This window comes from Zeus faber, assembly GCF_960531495.2.
Source record: "Zeus faber genome assembly, chromosome: 9".
NCBI lineage: Eukaryota > Metazoa > Chordata > Actinopteri > Zeiformes > Zeidae > Zeus > Zeus faber.
Window position 1 is genome coordinate 21,984,272 of NC_137197.1, and position 15,100 is coordinate 21,999,371.

A 15,100-nucleotide genomic window follows, 5' to 3' on the forward strand; every position below is an offset into this window, starting at 1 on the left:
GCATCATTACTTTGCAAATTTGCTCAAGCATTCAACTCAATCTCACTTGGGGTAGCAATCTGACAACAGGAATGATTAGAATCTTCGGCGGCTCGACGCTTGTCGCTGGGGGCCCCGATGAGAGCGGAATCACAATCAGGCCCGAGATTGTGTGTTATTGTTGGATCCTGGCGCCGTGGCGCTCCCCCCCCCCCCCCGCTCGCCCCAAACACTTGTCTCTCCCACTCTGCCCACTGGACATGTGCTAATGGGCTGTGACAAAGACAAAGGGTACCAGTCTGGGGTGTGTTTTTTTTTTTTTTTTTCTCCTCCCTCTGTGGCAGCGTGCCATCACCAGAATGTTAAACTCCTTCGATTCAGGCCTCCTCCACACCTATACACCCCGCCCCGTTTAAAAATCTCCCTCCACACGGGAATGCAAAAATTAAAACGCTGACATAAGCACGCCAGGCCGAGTCGGGGACGATACCATGTTGTGGCAGTTTCTACCACGTGCCCCCCAAGTGGCACGTTCAGGGACCTCCAGCACAGAGACACAGGAGACGGGGTTGTAGACACACCAGTTGACCGTAGAGAGAAGGCTAGGTGGAATTAGCCCAGGAGCAGATGGAACATGTGTCATGACACGGGCTCCTCTCCTGCTGCTCGTTACACCAACCAACGAGCAACGGTTATGCAGCCACTCTGATCCCAATCACCCAGATCCAGGTCAGGTGTGGCTGCTCAAACCACACCATCCCCACACACCACCCGTCATAAAACTTGACATTAACTCCAACCCCACAGAAGAACATTTGGAGCGCGCGGCGTATTAATCTTCTTCTTAATACTAATGCACAACACTGAACTGACGCCATTCCAGAAAGTAAACTTTAAATGGAGACGCTCGTAGCCGCCTGGCGCAGGTCGAGGTCCCGGCGCGGGCATTTTCAAGAAGCTCCGTTTCACTTTCGCCGCACGAAGACACGGAAAACAGAGCTCTGCAAAGTCTCCGCCCCTGGAAGGCGTTTCCCAAAAGCTTAGCCTCCCGTACCGAAAACAGGGGTTTTGGCGCGGACGGGTGCCCAAAACGCAGAGAAAATACTACGTTTTCAAGACGATCCGTATACATGCGGACGAGGCCTGCGAAGGACGGGAATGGAGGACGTCGGGACGGGAATGGAGGATTAGAGGAGGTTATGGCCTTTTAAAAGTGTTTCCTTTTTTAAGTAGACTGTTTGGAACCGTTTTTTGAAAGCATAACATAACTTTGTGACGTGACGTTTTTGAATATAAATTTAGCACGGGCGGCAATATAGAGCGGGTCTCTTATGCTTTGGACAAAATACATTGAAATGACCCGGCGGAGCGCCGAGGGCAGCGGCGGGCGCCTCCCCGCTCGCTTTCTATTTATCAGTTTCCTTTTACGTGTTGCCGTGGAGAGGCGTGAGATGAAATGGCCCCGACAGGAGGAGAAGCCGGCTGTTGATTCTCATTTTGCCGTCCCCATCTCCGGGCAGGATCGCCTGAGACGCAGATAAATACTGCCTGCACCGCATTTCATAAGCTGTTTTCAGGCAATTTTCACCCATTTACCTGAGCTCCTCCAAAGTCCACCGCGCTTCAGCCGCCTTGGCCCGCGGCGCGCTGATCCCGGCTTCCTGTACATCCTTTCCTCTCCTCCCCTCCTCCTCCTCCTCCTCTCCTCCGCCTCTTGTCTTTTCACATCAGCATCAAAGGGCGGCGGGCGCTGGTCCCCATACTGATCCAGTTCCGCTTTGCAAACACTTTCGGAATTTTTCTCGATTTCAATTTGGAGACGACGCCGGCGCCGCTCACTCTGCCGCCGCGTCTCACTCTGCTCCAGTGCAGTCCAATGGGGGCAAACGTTTAAGCCGAAGCAAATATTAAATCCTAAATATTAAATATTCCTTTTGAAAACGCGGAGCCTACAATATATGCGTGGTCTCGCATGTCTTTGTGTATTTTTGGACGTGTTTTCGGGAACAGTAATATCACATTTTATTGAAGGAATACTTTTTGCAATTGCCTCAGTACATCCGGAGCGTAACGTTGGATGCAAGCAGGTTGCCAGTAGGAAGCCACGCGACTCCCTGTTTCTAGTCCCGTACGTCAGCGCGGGTGTCGCTAAAAGAGCTGATTTGCTGAAGTGCAAACGAGTCCCAAACAGCCGATAAAATCCACCATTTATGCGCATTTCTCTTCTTCTGATATAACATATAAAGGCTGTCTGACTGTCAACTGAGAAGGAGTTCTCAACTTTCTTTTTTGGAAAGGCTTGAACGTTTCCCCACTGGACTCTGCGGTTTAAGAGGGAAGTGTTCGGCGGGTTTGTGCTGTGAACTGTTATAAATCAGAATCAGAATCGTCTTTATTGCCAAGTAAGTTTGCACGTAGGAGGAATTTGTCTTGGCGTATGGTGCATACATGAAATATAAACGTAAAACAATACGTAAAATATATAAGAGTATTTGAAAAAAGGCTGTTTTTTTTTTTTAATAAAGCTGTACAGTTTGTGCAGGAAAATAAATGTACGTGCAATGTTCACGGATAATAGTCCAGAAGAATGAGGGATGTGCGTTAATATAACGCATTGACATACCCGTTCAATGCGTACAGCATTGAAAGGCGTACAGGACCGTGTAGTGTCTATGGGGGGGGGGTCCGTTTCAGTGCGGGGTCCCGGGCCCCGGGCCTTGTCGATGAGGCCCGTTGCAGCTGGGAGGAAACTGTTCTTGTGGCGAAATGATGGGAACCAGCAAGATTTTGCAACTCCTTATTGTCACATTGGAAATTGGATCGAGACTTAAGCGTAGCAACGGTTCCAATGAACTCGACGCTGAGAACGTGGATATTTCCCGCCATACCAAAATGTGCAGCTCCGTTTTCCTTGGAAGTTTACAAAAATCACAAGGCGTTTTATTTCTCAGGTGCTAGTTTGCAAGCAAATTCAAAATAGGAAACCGCATCAGTACAAATCATGTTTGATTTGACTTATCCCATGACGAAGGATTCGTTTTAGCATGTTTTAAAAAAAACGAAGAAAGAACGTGTGACATTAAACCTCTGCTGGCGGCGGTAAACAGTATCCCCTCAGCTCTGCGGGCTATTGTGTTTTCGCTCGTATTAAATACCACTGCCTTTCCCTCCATGCTCATTCAAAGTCAAATTACTCCTCCAAGGCCTTCCAGTAATATGGGTTAATTGTTCTGGATGGCTGGATCACTTCCAAGCAGTTCATCCAATTTCCATTTAAATTGAGCCATCGGAGCGTGACACGGGCGGCGCTCGGCTCGGCGCTGTCGCAGACCGGCCGCCACGGGCTTCACCCCTGGGCTGGATGCGGGAAAACTTGTTTACAGGCCTCCCCGGCAACTCTCCGACGGCACAAAGCAAACGGAATGCCAGTGCACGGCGCCGGCTTCTCCCAAAAGCGGGGCCCCCGCCCTGAAAGTGCAGGCCCCCGCCCACCGGTGATTCATGGCCAGAGTGGCGTTGGTCAGGCCCATATGTGCGACGGCGCGGCCAACATGGTGCCGGTCGGCACCTCTTTGGAAGCGCAGCGACCATGTGAAGGGGATTACGGCGACAAAAAAATGTCAACCAAATCGGAATTAAATGTAGTACATTCACTGTTGTATTATTTTTTGACTGATTTTTAGAGCTGTGTCAACATTCAACTGATGACACAGGCATCACCCCCCCCCCCCCCCCCATTTCTAAGGCGGTCTGGGTTTACATTTTCCCGCATAAAACATTTTCCGGGTTATTAATTTATTTATTTATTTTGTGTCTTGAAAGGCAGCGCACATCACCGCCGCCGCCGCCTGCGCCGCCGTCATTCACAGCCAAGCATTCATATCAGCATTTAGAGGATCTTTCCCTTGAATGTAAAAAGGCAGAATATACATTATAGGCAACACAAGTCTGCTTTGTGTCTGCATTTCTGCCCGTACTTTCAGCACACGCTCGACCGTCAGACCCGGCGCCAAAAGAAAAAGCCTGAGCACCCACCCCCACCCTCCGGAAACCGATATCTCGCACAGCTTCTTAACCTACGATGTCTTGCATCTCAGGTTGGATGGCTTGCATCACTCATACCCCCACACAGCCAAGCAGCTCCACTTCCCATAAAAGAAAGAGACGCATGCGCTCACACACACACACACACACACACACACACACACACACACACACACACACACACACTGTACACACACCCTTCTTCTACATCATCGATTCGCGCCCCATGTCACACGTATTGTTTCAACAGTGAAAAGAGGTAGGAGAGCGTCTGTCGTAAATCACAAACTCCCGTCAACCAGAGGGATCCATTCGGCCTGGGGAGACGAGGAGCTGCGCTCTCTTCTCGCCGGGGGTTGGGGGGGCGGGGCGGGGGTTGGGCGGGGAGGACGGGTGCGCCGTATTGGTTTCTCCGCAGGTTCTCCCTCGTAACCCCAGCCGACCAGACCCTCCATCACTGTCCCCTCCGGGAGAGGAGGGGGACCCCGCGGATCTCGGGGGTGGGGGGGGGCTGCTTTGTGGACACCGGCGTGTCAGGTCACTACATTAAAACGTTTAACCGCGCCGAGGCGCCGGCGCCGCGACCCCCGCCGCTATCAGCCTGGGTCGGCGAGAGAAAATGGAGGTCAGGTAACGCGCGCGCTAAATGACATTAGGACGGATGGCGGCTTTTAATCCTGCCGGGCTCGTTTCGCCCTCTTTTGTCTCTCGCGTTGCTCCCCCTGGCGTCGTGCTCCGGGCTGCTGTCGCAGGGCGTGAGCGTCTTGCTTCTTGATGTTATTCAAATGGACGGTGAGGCTCCGGGTTGTTGTTTGTTGTTTGTTGTTTGTTTTTTGTTGTTTTTTTTCCGCATCGCTCGCACCAAAAAAAAAAAGCTCGCCTTCACCGGTCCACCGTACGTCTGCGCGGGGCGGGCGGGCGTGGGAGGGGGGCGGGGCACATTCGGGAGTCGGCTCGCGATCGGCCCCAATTTGAATCCGTCCCGGGTCCTCGCACATTAGCAACTCCCCTTGAGCCGCCCTTGACTTAAACACACTGAGCCCGAGGCGCTGGGCCGGGGCCGGGCGCCTCCTCCCCCCCTCCCCCCTCCCCCAAGGACGCTCTGCAGGTTGCCCGACAGTCTGCCTGCCCGCGGGAAAAAAAGAAAGACAGAAAAGAAAGAAAGGAAAAGAAAAACGGGGGAAAAAAAAAAGGAAAGAGAAAGGAAAACATGTCCAGATACTTCTATTGTTCTACGCTCTGATCTTCACACAGGTTGCTAAAACAAAGCTCTCTCTCTCCCCCCCCCCCATTAATATTTATGGAGCCTCTGATGGGACGGGATCAATGGAGAGAGGAGAAAGAGAAGAGAGGGTGCGGCTGAATAATCATCATCCATCTACTTCCAGCCCGCTGTCTCTCCATCTCTCTGAAGTGGAAAGAGGTTTTTAGGGAAAAATACCGTCCGTGAGGGATGGAAAGTTGAGGTGATACGGGGAGAGAAATGTAGATATTAGTATGCAGGTGCGCGCGTGTGTGTGCGTGTGTGTGTGTAAGTGCGTGTTATATTACCCATACATTTGGAGGATGGGGATCTTAATTTCCCCGTCCTGACTGGGAGTCAACCTTGACATTTTTGAAAGCAAACGACGGCACCATGTCTCTGGTTTTATCCGTTTGCTTTCATAAACGTGAGCGTGTCTCCCATCGAAACCCGTTCGCCCCGCCCCCCCGCTCCACCTCCGCCGCGGCCGCCAGAGCCGGTGTGTGGACGGGGGTCGGGGGTCGGTAACAGATGCGCGGCGTCTTCATCGGCGTGCCGGGGCGGCGGGAGGGTCTCTTAGGCAAAGGCCCGAGTGCACGGCGGCGCCTCCGACGCCCACCGGGCCTGTTGGGGCCTGTCGGGGCCGGGCGCGGCTCCTCCTCCTAACAGACGGCGCTCTTTAGCTGCGTGAGGAGAAAACGTAATGAATTAAGTTATGAAATTAATCGGCTGTGCCGGCTTCAGCCCGGCTGGCAGCGCCGTGTTCTGCGGGAGGAAGAGAGGTAAGCGCGGAGGGGCGGAGTCCTCCTGAGCCGAGGGTGAGAAAGTGAATGGAAAGGGATGTGAGCGGGTGTGGTGGTGATGTGATGGGGTGTGGTGGGGATGTGAAGGGGTGTGGTGGGGATGTGAGGTGGTGGGGATGTGGGTGGGTGTGGTGGGATGTGATGGGGTGTGGTGGGATGTGATGGGGTGTGGTGGGGATGTGAAGGGGTGTGGTGGGGATGTGAGGTGGTGGGGATGTGGGTGGGTGTGGTGGGATGTGATGGGGTGTGGTGGGATGTGATGGGGTGTGGTGGTGATGTGATGGGGTGTGGTGGGGATGTGAAGGGGTGTGGTGGGGATGTGAGGTGGTGGGGATGTGGGTGGGTGTGGTGGGATGTGATGGGGTGTGGTGGGATGTGTTTCCCTCCAGTGTTTCCCTCGTTCTCCTCCTTTCATTTGTTTTCCTCCTCTCTTCACCGTTGCCCATCTCTGCCTCCCTTGTTTTTTTTATTAATCTCTCCCTCCTGCTTCCTTCCCCTCATCCTCCACCTCCTCCTCCATCCTCCCCCTCCTCCTCCTCCTCCATCCTCCACCTCCTCCTCTTCTCTTCTGCCTTGTCCTCTCCCTCCTCCTCCTCCCCCTCCTCCTCCCTCCTCCTCCTCGTGGGCGTCGTGGGCTGACAGGCTGAGTCCCTGCAGAGTGCCTGCAGGGCAAGGGCAGCGCCTGGGAGCCGTGGGACAGAGAGCTGAGCCAGCACGGCCTGGCGTGAGAACCCGTCGTGCAGCGGGAGCGGCGGGGCCGCGTGGAGGCAAAGGCGAGCGCGACCTTGAGCCGTGAGCCGGGGATCAAATAAAAAAATAATAATAAAAATGGAGACCGGGGCCGTGGTGCTCACGGGCCGTGAGTTCTCTGATTGGCACGCGGCGCGGGGGCTCCCAACGCGTTTGGCTGAGGCCCCCGAGAATACGGCGACGCTCCATCGAGTCCTCCTCTTATCGCCTTTTTTGTTTTAATTGACATTCATGGACGCGGTTGCTCATACGTCGCAATGGGGTCGGTGCAATGCAAAATATTTCGATTTTGGGTTATTAACCCCCGCTGAAATCTTTCCTACATGGGTGGCTGCCCCGTGTGCGGGGGGAGGGTGTGGTGTCTGTGCGCACGAGGGGTGTCTATCTTTCTCTGTGTTATTATTTTCCGCGTAGGGATTTAATTGTTCTGCATTTCATTAATAGAAATTATCTCAATATCCAAACGAGCATTCGAAACAAACCTCAAATACCAAGTACGCGAAGTCCGGACTTGCGGACTTGGTAGTTCAGACTTGGCAAGTACGACTGGGGAGTACAGACTCCCGGGGACGGGAGGACGCAGGACGGTCATTCTGCAAAATGCATTCTGGGATACTTGGCTGTCCCAAGTCCACACAAGTCACCACCGATGCATCCTCGATAAAATGGGCGGAGCAAGTCCACATCCGGGCATTTGGACTGGACTCGGCTGGATGCGCACTTTGAATTGGAACAGTACTTGGGCTGCGACCGATGACGTTTCGCAAGTCCACAAGAACACAAGCACAGACAAGAACGCAGGGCGAGAAAGGGCCAAAGATAAAGTGAGCTCCCTCCAATGGTCCCTCACAGGCCACCGTTCCCCCGCTCAGCCTGCCCAGCTTGGACTAATTAGTTCAGTGTTTGGTGTAATGTGGCCACAACGCACGCGTCGCTTCAGTGAAAATGGAATTGAAAATTAAAGCCAATTAAGTCAAAAGTTGAGGGCCGAGTAGAACAACAACCGCACGGCGGTGGGGTTCATCTTCTATATTCTGCCGCCATGCTGAGCTGTCTGGGCCTGAGCTGCGGTGCAAGGGTGAGTTGTTATTGTGAAATGCAATGAAATAAAACCTTAGCAACAGCGTGCAGGGCCGCCGCTAGCTCGCCCGGCGACCGGGCCCTGGCACGCTTTACAGCAGCTTATAAGGAAATACCGAGGCGGCTCCGAAGCAATTAACCACACAAAGGCAACTTCAGCGCAGGCGTCATTAGCGGAGCCGATGACACGATGCCCTGCGCCGCGATGGCTTTCACCGTAGGACGTGGACGGCGCGCGTTGAAGTAGGGAAAAATGTCCCCTGGAACCGAGACATATCCTGTGTGTGTGTTATTGTGCCTTTGTTCCTCCAGGTGCATTTACATATACAGTACAAGGAATTTGTCGCGGTGGGCGTCGGTGCGTTTCTGCAGACGATAACCATTCCGAAAAAAAAAAAAAAACAATCTGGGGGGGAACAAAAATTAATGAAATACAATTTTAAAAGTTAAAATAAAAAATGCCCAATATACACAGATAGCCTAAGAGAAATAGAAAATTATACAGAAAATACAATGCAATGGATAAGCTATTGGTATGGAAATATAAACGATCAAGCAAAATATCGAAGAAAATGTGTAATTCATCGCCTGAAGGGACACACTGCGATGCGGTCTCCTAATCTCTCACTTCTCGCTCCGTTTTGTGTTTGTTAAAGTGTTCTCCAGTCAAAGTCAGAGAGACGCTTTGGGAAATTGATTGCTCCGAAACCGCTGGAAGCCCCAAATACCTACTGAGAGGATTGATGTTGCCTACCACGGTAATGAGCTGGCTGGGTCACGCGGCCACGGAGCCTATTTCAATATGTATCTTTCCCGGCAGCTGGCGAAACGCGGAATAATTCCCATTGTTCTAACCCAGAACGCTGCGCTTTTTTCCCGTAAAGGATCCATGGTTCACCGGGCGGCGGAGGCGGCCCGCTGTGATAGGACGCCCTCATCTCTCCGGAGGGAGAACGGGAACGAGGAGTAACGACGGATTAATCGCGTTTGGTTCAGATTGATGTGTTGGTGTATTCCGGCCGCTACAGAAGCGAGCGTGTTTTCACGCTGAGCGGGAGGAATCTGTCCCCCGCCTCCGTCCCCGCCTCCGTCCCCCGCCTCCGTCCCCCGCCTCTGTACCCCGCCTCTGTCCCCCGCTTGCGTCCCCCGCTTTGGTTTCTGTGGCGGCGGCGAGGAGCGGTGTCACACCGAGCTCACCGCCGGGGCCGCGACTCTCCAGGGGGGCGACGCCCTTTTACCAAATTGCGTCCGATGCATTTTTCCCGGGTATGATCGCAGACCGATGATGATTTATGGTCGGAAACGGGGGCAGAAGACGTGTTCGTTTGTGCGTCGTTGTTTATTCGTACTTTCGCCACACTTTGCGCGTCGCTTTTGGAGCCTGTGAATCGGCTTCAGACGTTCACGTTTCACATGCACGGTGCGTACGTCACACGCTTACATTTGAAATATTTCAACGCGCATCCCGCCTCACCCGCTTTCCTACTGGGTGAAGCGACAGCCGTTCCATTATTTATTCCGTGTTTCCTCTGAAGATATTCCCCCGCAGGGATGAATGGAACGTGTGGCACCGTGCGGCTCAAAAGAGCGTCCTCTTGATCTGGATCGCCGCCTCGACGACACTGGTTCGCCCACGCAGGGCCGGAACGCCGCCTCTCGTGTAACCGGCGGCGTATCGCTCCGCCGCGCAGACGCGTTGTGTCCCCGTGGCGACGCCGCCTGCGTGGGTGCGAAGCCGGCGTGGAACCTTCCGTCGCCGGGTCCGCCCCGGTGCCCCCGAGGCTCTGGGGAAGGGAGCGTCATAGAAATTACCTCTTCAATATCTTTCTTAAGCCTTAAACAGAACAGGATGCCCCGCTCTGTAATCTAAGTCCAGGGCGACCACAGAGGCGCATTGATCGTCTCCCAGGAAGGAAGACGGGGGGTCTTCACACCCACCTCCTAATTATTTCCATTCCCTCAGAGCAGCGGTTCCCAACCCTTTTCAGACTGGCGGCCCACTTGACAATCTCAAGTGTCGGCGGCCCGCCTCCGACCAGAGGCAATGAGGAGCCAGACAGGGCGTTCTCAGAGGACGTATATTTTAACAATCATATGCATTCTCATGCAAACAGTGCAGTAGTGGTAAAACAAAAAAAGAGGTGGGTTAAAAATAACCTTACAGCTCATTAATATCAACTCACCTCATGAGAAGGCTGGTGTCGCCTGGCAGACACCAAACCCTGTATGTCTGGCTGAAGGGACGACGGTCTCGGGTGGAGATCTGGATCAACCATGAGTTTATTCCTGCATTTCCTCTTCAATGCCACAAGCGCCGTAAAGCTCAGTCTCACAGAGGAAAGTCGTCGGGAAAGGCACCGGAAATCCGTCGGACAGATCGGGACGCTCGGCAGCGGCGTGAAGCCGGAAGTTGGTCAGGCGCCTCTGCGAGAAAGACAGTTTCCATGCGCCGTCGCGGGAGAGGTCCACAAGACCGGGGGGCTCTCCATCCAGCTGCGCCGGGCGTCCGGGACGGGGAAGCGTTGCTCTTCGACACGACTGATCACGGTGGCGGGGATGCCGCATTTCCTCCTTTTGTCCAAAAAAGTCAGACAGATTTCTCAAACGAGTCAGAGTCTGACCGCTCGACTGGCCTGGACCACGTCTCCGCCTTCCATAAAAACCACTCTCTCGTATGCTCGTTATCAGCTGCTCTGACCCGTTTCTCTGCCGTCTCGTCAATCCTGCGTCTGACTGAGTTGTCAGACAATGAGATGAGGTTGATTGGCTCGCACGCCGTCCCTCCCAACACGGCCCCCGCCACCTTGTTTTTGTGGCCGGAGGAATTAAATCCTCCCCGATTGTGCGCGGCTAGCCAGGCTTGGCTATGAGTCGGGCCACCCGATAGGACGCTTCCGCTGCCCTCGCTGTTCTCGGCGCCCACACGTGACGTCTCCATGACTTTCTTCTCGGCCCGATGCTCCTTGAGTTTGTTATCGAAGAATTAAAGCGTCTCGGGCATGTCCTGTTGGTGTTTTGTCCGGAGGTTGACGGAGCAGTTGACACGGCTTCAGAGCTCCCTTTGCTAAAATCTCGGAACACACCACGCACGGCGGCAGCGGTTCGTCTTCCGTGCCCGTCCAAAAACATACCAATGATGAGTATTCAGCGCGATACTTTCTCCGGGCCTTTCTTCTTTGCTTGACAGGCGGGACTGCCCCGCCTGTGCCATTCATTTTGATTATCAACGCAAGTTCCAAAATGTGCGGGTGCAGGTCGATCGTGGTGCGTCATGGACGTAGTACGCCCTACCATGAGCCTCTATCTTTCAGTGATGATGCATTTTTGAAGGTTTTAAAGAAAAAATACCATGACGTGATTTTAAATTTTTTATTTAACATTTTTTTTTTACATTTGAAAACATTTTTGGAATTAATAATTTTTTAATTCATTTTTTCAATAAAATCCATGTGTTTTGCCCGTGAATTGGCGGCCCACTTGCAATACCTGATAGGCCGCGGCCCATGGGTTGGGAATCGCTGCCTTAGGGGAAGCCCCCTTTTGCTATGTTCTCTCTCTCTCTCCCTGTCTACATGTCTGGACCCCGCTGAGTGTCCCTCCTGTATAAGTGCGATTCCTCACGAAATGTACGTCAGAACTCGCGATGAAACACCGCTTGGAAGTGTGTCCCTCGTTTGTTCCGTAGAACTGCTGCCTTAGCGTGACCCAGTTCTCTCCCCTCGGCAGCCCAGCCGGGCTCATCTCGCCAGATCCGCGCTGGAAATTCCGCAACAGGAGGGGATCGCAGGCAGCCAAAGCCGAGCGCGGGGTCGCGTGGGCACGCGGACGCCGGAGAGGCGTTGCGCGCGCGCCGGCGAAAATGAAATTCGACTCATCCATTTCTGTGATGACAGCCGCCGCGCCGACATGACTTATGTCCTTCCTTTTTCCGGAGAGCGAGCGAGCGAGGGAGGGAGAGAGAGAGAGAACGGAGGGAGGGAACTGTGACTGTGCTACCCCGAGTATACATTTCAAATCTTCTGCATAGCTCTTTCTTTCCTGCCTGTCAGGAGTGCAGCGACACGTCCTCTGGGACCCACGGACATGAGGTTGGAGCCGTTCGGGGAGGGAGGGAAGGAAGGAAGGGGGGGTAGGGAAGGAAATGGGAAGCTGCTTTGGCAACAGTAAGAAATGGGCAGAGACAAGCGTGGATACCAGATGGCAATGAATTTGTAATCAGAATTCTCTGGTGCGAAAAGAGGGACTGGAGGAATGCAGTCTTGTGGCGGCGGCGGCGGCTACAAACGGTGCTCGCTCAGAGAACTAAGCGCTAAGTATTTAGTTTTTTTCCAGGCCAAGGGTGGAGTGAGCAGCCCGGCGTTCTGCGAGCTAGGATGTATCCGTGTGATATCGACTTAATACTGTGATGTGAGGGGAGGATGTCCTCCTGGATTTTGGTCATCGTCTAGTTCCGAACTTCGTAGACGGTTCTAGATGTTCTAATCGACGCCACCGCCTCTCACATTACGAATGATTGTTGCTTGTGTGTGAAATTCTAACAAAAGCATCAATAGTCGTCGCCAAATAATCGCTGTCCCGGTATTGGTAAAAAAAAAAATATTGTGATAATTTTTTTCCTATCAATATCACCCTGCCCTAGTGCTCTGTCCCCAATGCCTTTGTCGTCAATGTCGGTAGGAAATGCCGTTCCTCTCCGCTGGACCGTATCTATGACGGTGTTGACAACTTCCCGCTGCACCTGGGATGGCAATCGCCAACTTAATCACATTTAAACAGGTTGAAAATGGACAAATCCACTTGAGCTGAATGTAAATGGGACACACTGCTCTAATAGCTCCCAATGGAGAGCAAGGTCTGTGCACTTCCCAGAGGGGCTCACCTGCGCTTTACCCTCGCCGCCTACGTTAGTGACAGTTTGGCGCGGTGGCATCGCCTGCCCCTCCCCTGTGACCTTAAAGGCCCCCACCCCCTGCGTCAAGGGTGCATAATTGCCTAATTAAATGGAGAGACAACAGCCCCGGCATAGCTCATTAAAGACATCGCTCCATCAGTTCATCGCTGCCTGTGCACTCCTTCCTGAAAGACCCTCGTCGTCCTGGCAGAGGAGGTCAAACAAAGACAAAGGGAGTTGGGAACGGTTGTTTTTGTTCCCACTGGCAGTTCACCAGTCAAAATGTGAATATGTTGGCTTGTGGCTATTGCGCTGTGGGGTGGAAAAGGAATGCTGGGTTTTCCGTCTGGGGAAATATAAATTGTAGCCCGTGCATAATTTGAAATTTACTACAATAAATACTGCAGGTCTGTAAAGTGTGTGAAAGTCAATAGTCTGAGATTCATTAGTCTCTACATTTTGTCTGATTTTATTGATCCACATGTTTCTTTTTGTCAAAATAAGTGAATCTCTTCTGCATTAGAGTCGATATTTCTAACGTTATAAAACCCTAAGCCTATCCTGAACATAATACTTTGCCTACCACTACGCTTATGGTATACGCCTTCATACTTGTGCGCTACACTTACTTATTGGAAAAACAGTTCTTATCCTTTCCTATTTCCTACTTTATTGAAGAGAGATAATGTCCAAAAACCTCCTTCAAAAAAAGGTAAAGTATTCAGTTCACCCCCTGATACCTGCAGATGGATAGATATGTGGTTCAGTGTGAGAACTTATAGTGACAGCAGGACCATGATTGATTCACCTCGTAAAAGTATTGTGCATTACTGTAATGGAAAAACATCCCTGTGATGCGAATGAAATACATTTTTCTTTTATTTTATCAGGCATCAAGTGAAAAATAAGCAGACAGTAGAAGACCCAGAAAATGGGCGGAAGAGCCGTCAGCGTAAGTTGTTTTGTGGATGGTGTGGCATATACCTGTACTGTTTGTGTAGTTAATTGTAATGATTTTAACCTGCCAAGGGACTACATATGACAATGAATTATGTTACTAAATCTGGTACAATACATCAAGTGGAATATAGTCTCTTACAGTTGAATAGAATCTCGAAAAAGCCCGGTATTTCCAATAAAATGCCCAAAATTGATTCATTGTGTGATATTTGTAAAGGCGCACTTTAGATGTGACCTACTATATGGGGAACTACCACGAACAAATTGAATTGGTATGTATTCACACAAAAACTGACAATGATGATAATGAATCTGTCCTTGTGTATTGTATTTGAGCTAGGATATTTAATGTCATTATTAATCTACATTATAATTCATAATTCTTGAACATCTCTTGAACAAATACATTTCATGTTATAATATGTAATGAACATTTGTTGGACATTCACTTAGAAAATGTAAAATGTACATGTTGCATGATGAGTTTGTTATTTTCAAAAAAAGGAAATATCTCGTATTCCTTTTGGGACATGAACTAGAGCCGGTGTACCCGTGTGCATGCAGTGGTGACTGTGTATTCGGGAGAAAAATGGTTTATGGGGAATAAAACAAAAATGGCCCCCAGTACCTCCTCACCCCCGTGCTGTTTATATGGCTTATCTGCCGGCTGACAAACAGCACTTGACCTTTCCAAGTCAAGTTGTTTATGACGTACACAAACACGTCTCGCCTTCTTAAATAAACACCTGGTTGCCCTGAAACACGAGTCGTAAATATTCCAGCAGTTTGGAAGGCTTTACGTCGGAGACAACGGCGAGGGGGGTGAACACGGGTTCCGTCTGAAATGTCAGCCCTCCCTCTCGCCCTCGACGGAGCCTCCCGGAAAGCGCTGTTTTTCTTTTTTTGTTTGTTTGTTTGTTGGTTTTTTTCCCCCAATAAGCGGCTCCATCGCCGTCCGGCTGCCTGATCGGCTGGCACCGCACGGACGCCGTGCCCCGGGCGGCGCCCCCGCGCCGGACCGCTCCGCTCGTCCTGACGCCACGCCGGCGCCGAGGTCAACGGCGGAAAATGGGAGAAAATGTAAAACAGATTTGAGCGGAGCGCCGCCGCCGCCGCCGCCTGCCAGATGAGTCCGACGCTAAACCCGCGCCCCCCCTCCCTCTCCGCTCATTGAGCCGCTATAGATTTTCCTGTCAGGGTCTGAAAGCGGCCACTTGAATTCGCCATCGCCCTTTGGGGAGTTAAAGTAATCCTATCCCCCGGAATGACAGAGTGAGACAATAGAGCGCGCTAAACGGACTTATGAAGTGTGGCTTCGCGTCCCTTATCCGGGGAGATTTGACTTTTGAT

General features: G+C 51.9%; 1 protein-coding gene across 2 annotated transcripts in view; it reads left to right on the top strand.

Moving 5' to 3' along the window:
- Positions 1-15,100, top strand: part of apbb1 (amyloid beta (A4) precursor protein-binding, family B, member 1 (Fe65)) — a 69,495-nt gene that overhangs the window by 18,739 nt on the left and 35,656 nt on the right. Inside the window, exon 15 of one of the 2 annotated variants that reach the window (XM_080006328.1) lies at positions 13,681-14,040. The exons of the other annotated variant lie outside the window; for it this stretch is intronic. Within the exon in view, the coding sequence (XP_079862454.1) occupies positions 13,681-13,795 (115 nt within the window). The 3' untranslated portion in view covers positions 13,796-14,040. Of the gene's footprint in view, positions 1-13,680; positions 14,041-15,100 lie in introns of those variants that run through there. 2 annotated transcript variants of the gene reach the window in all.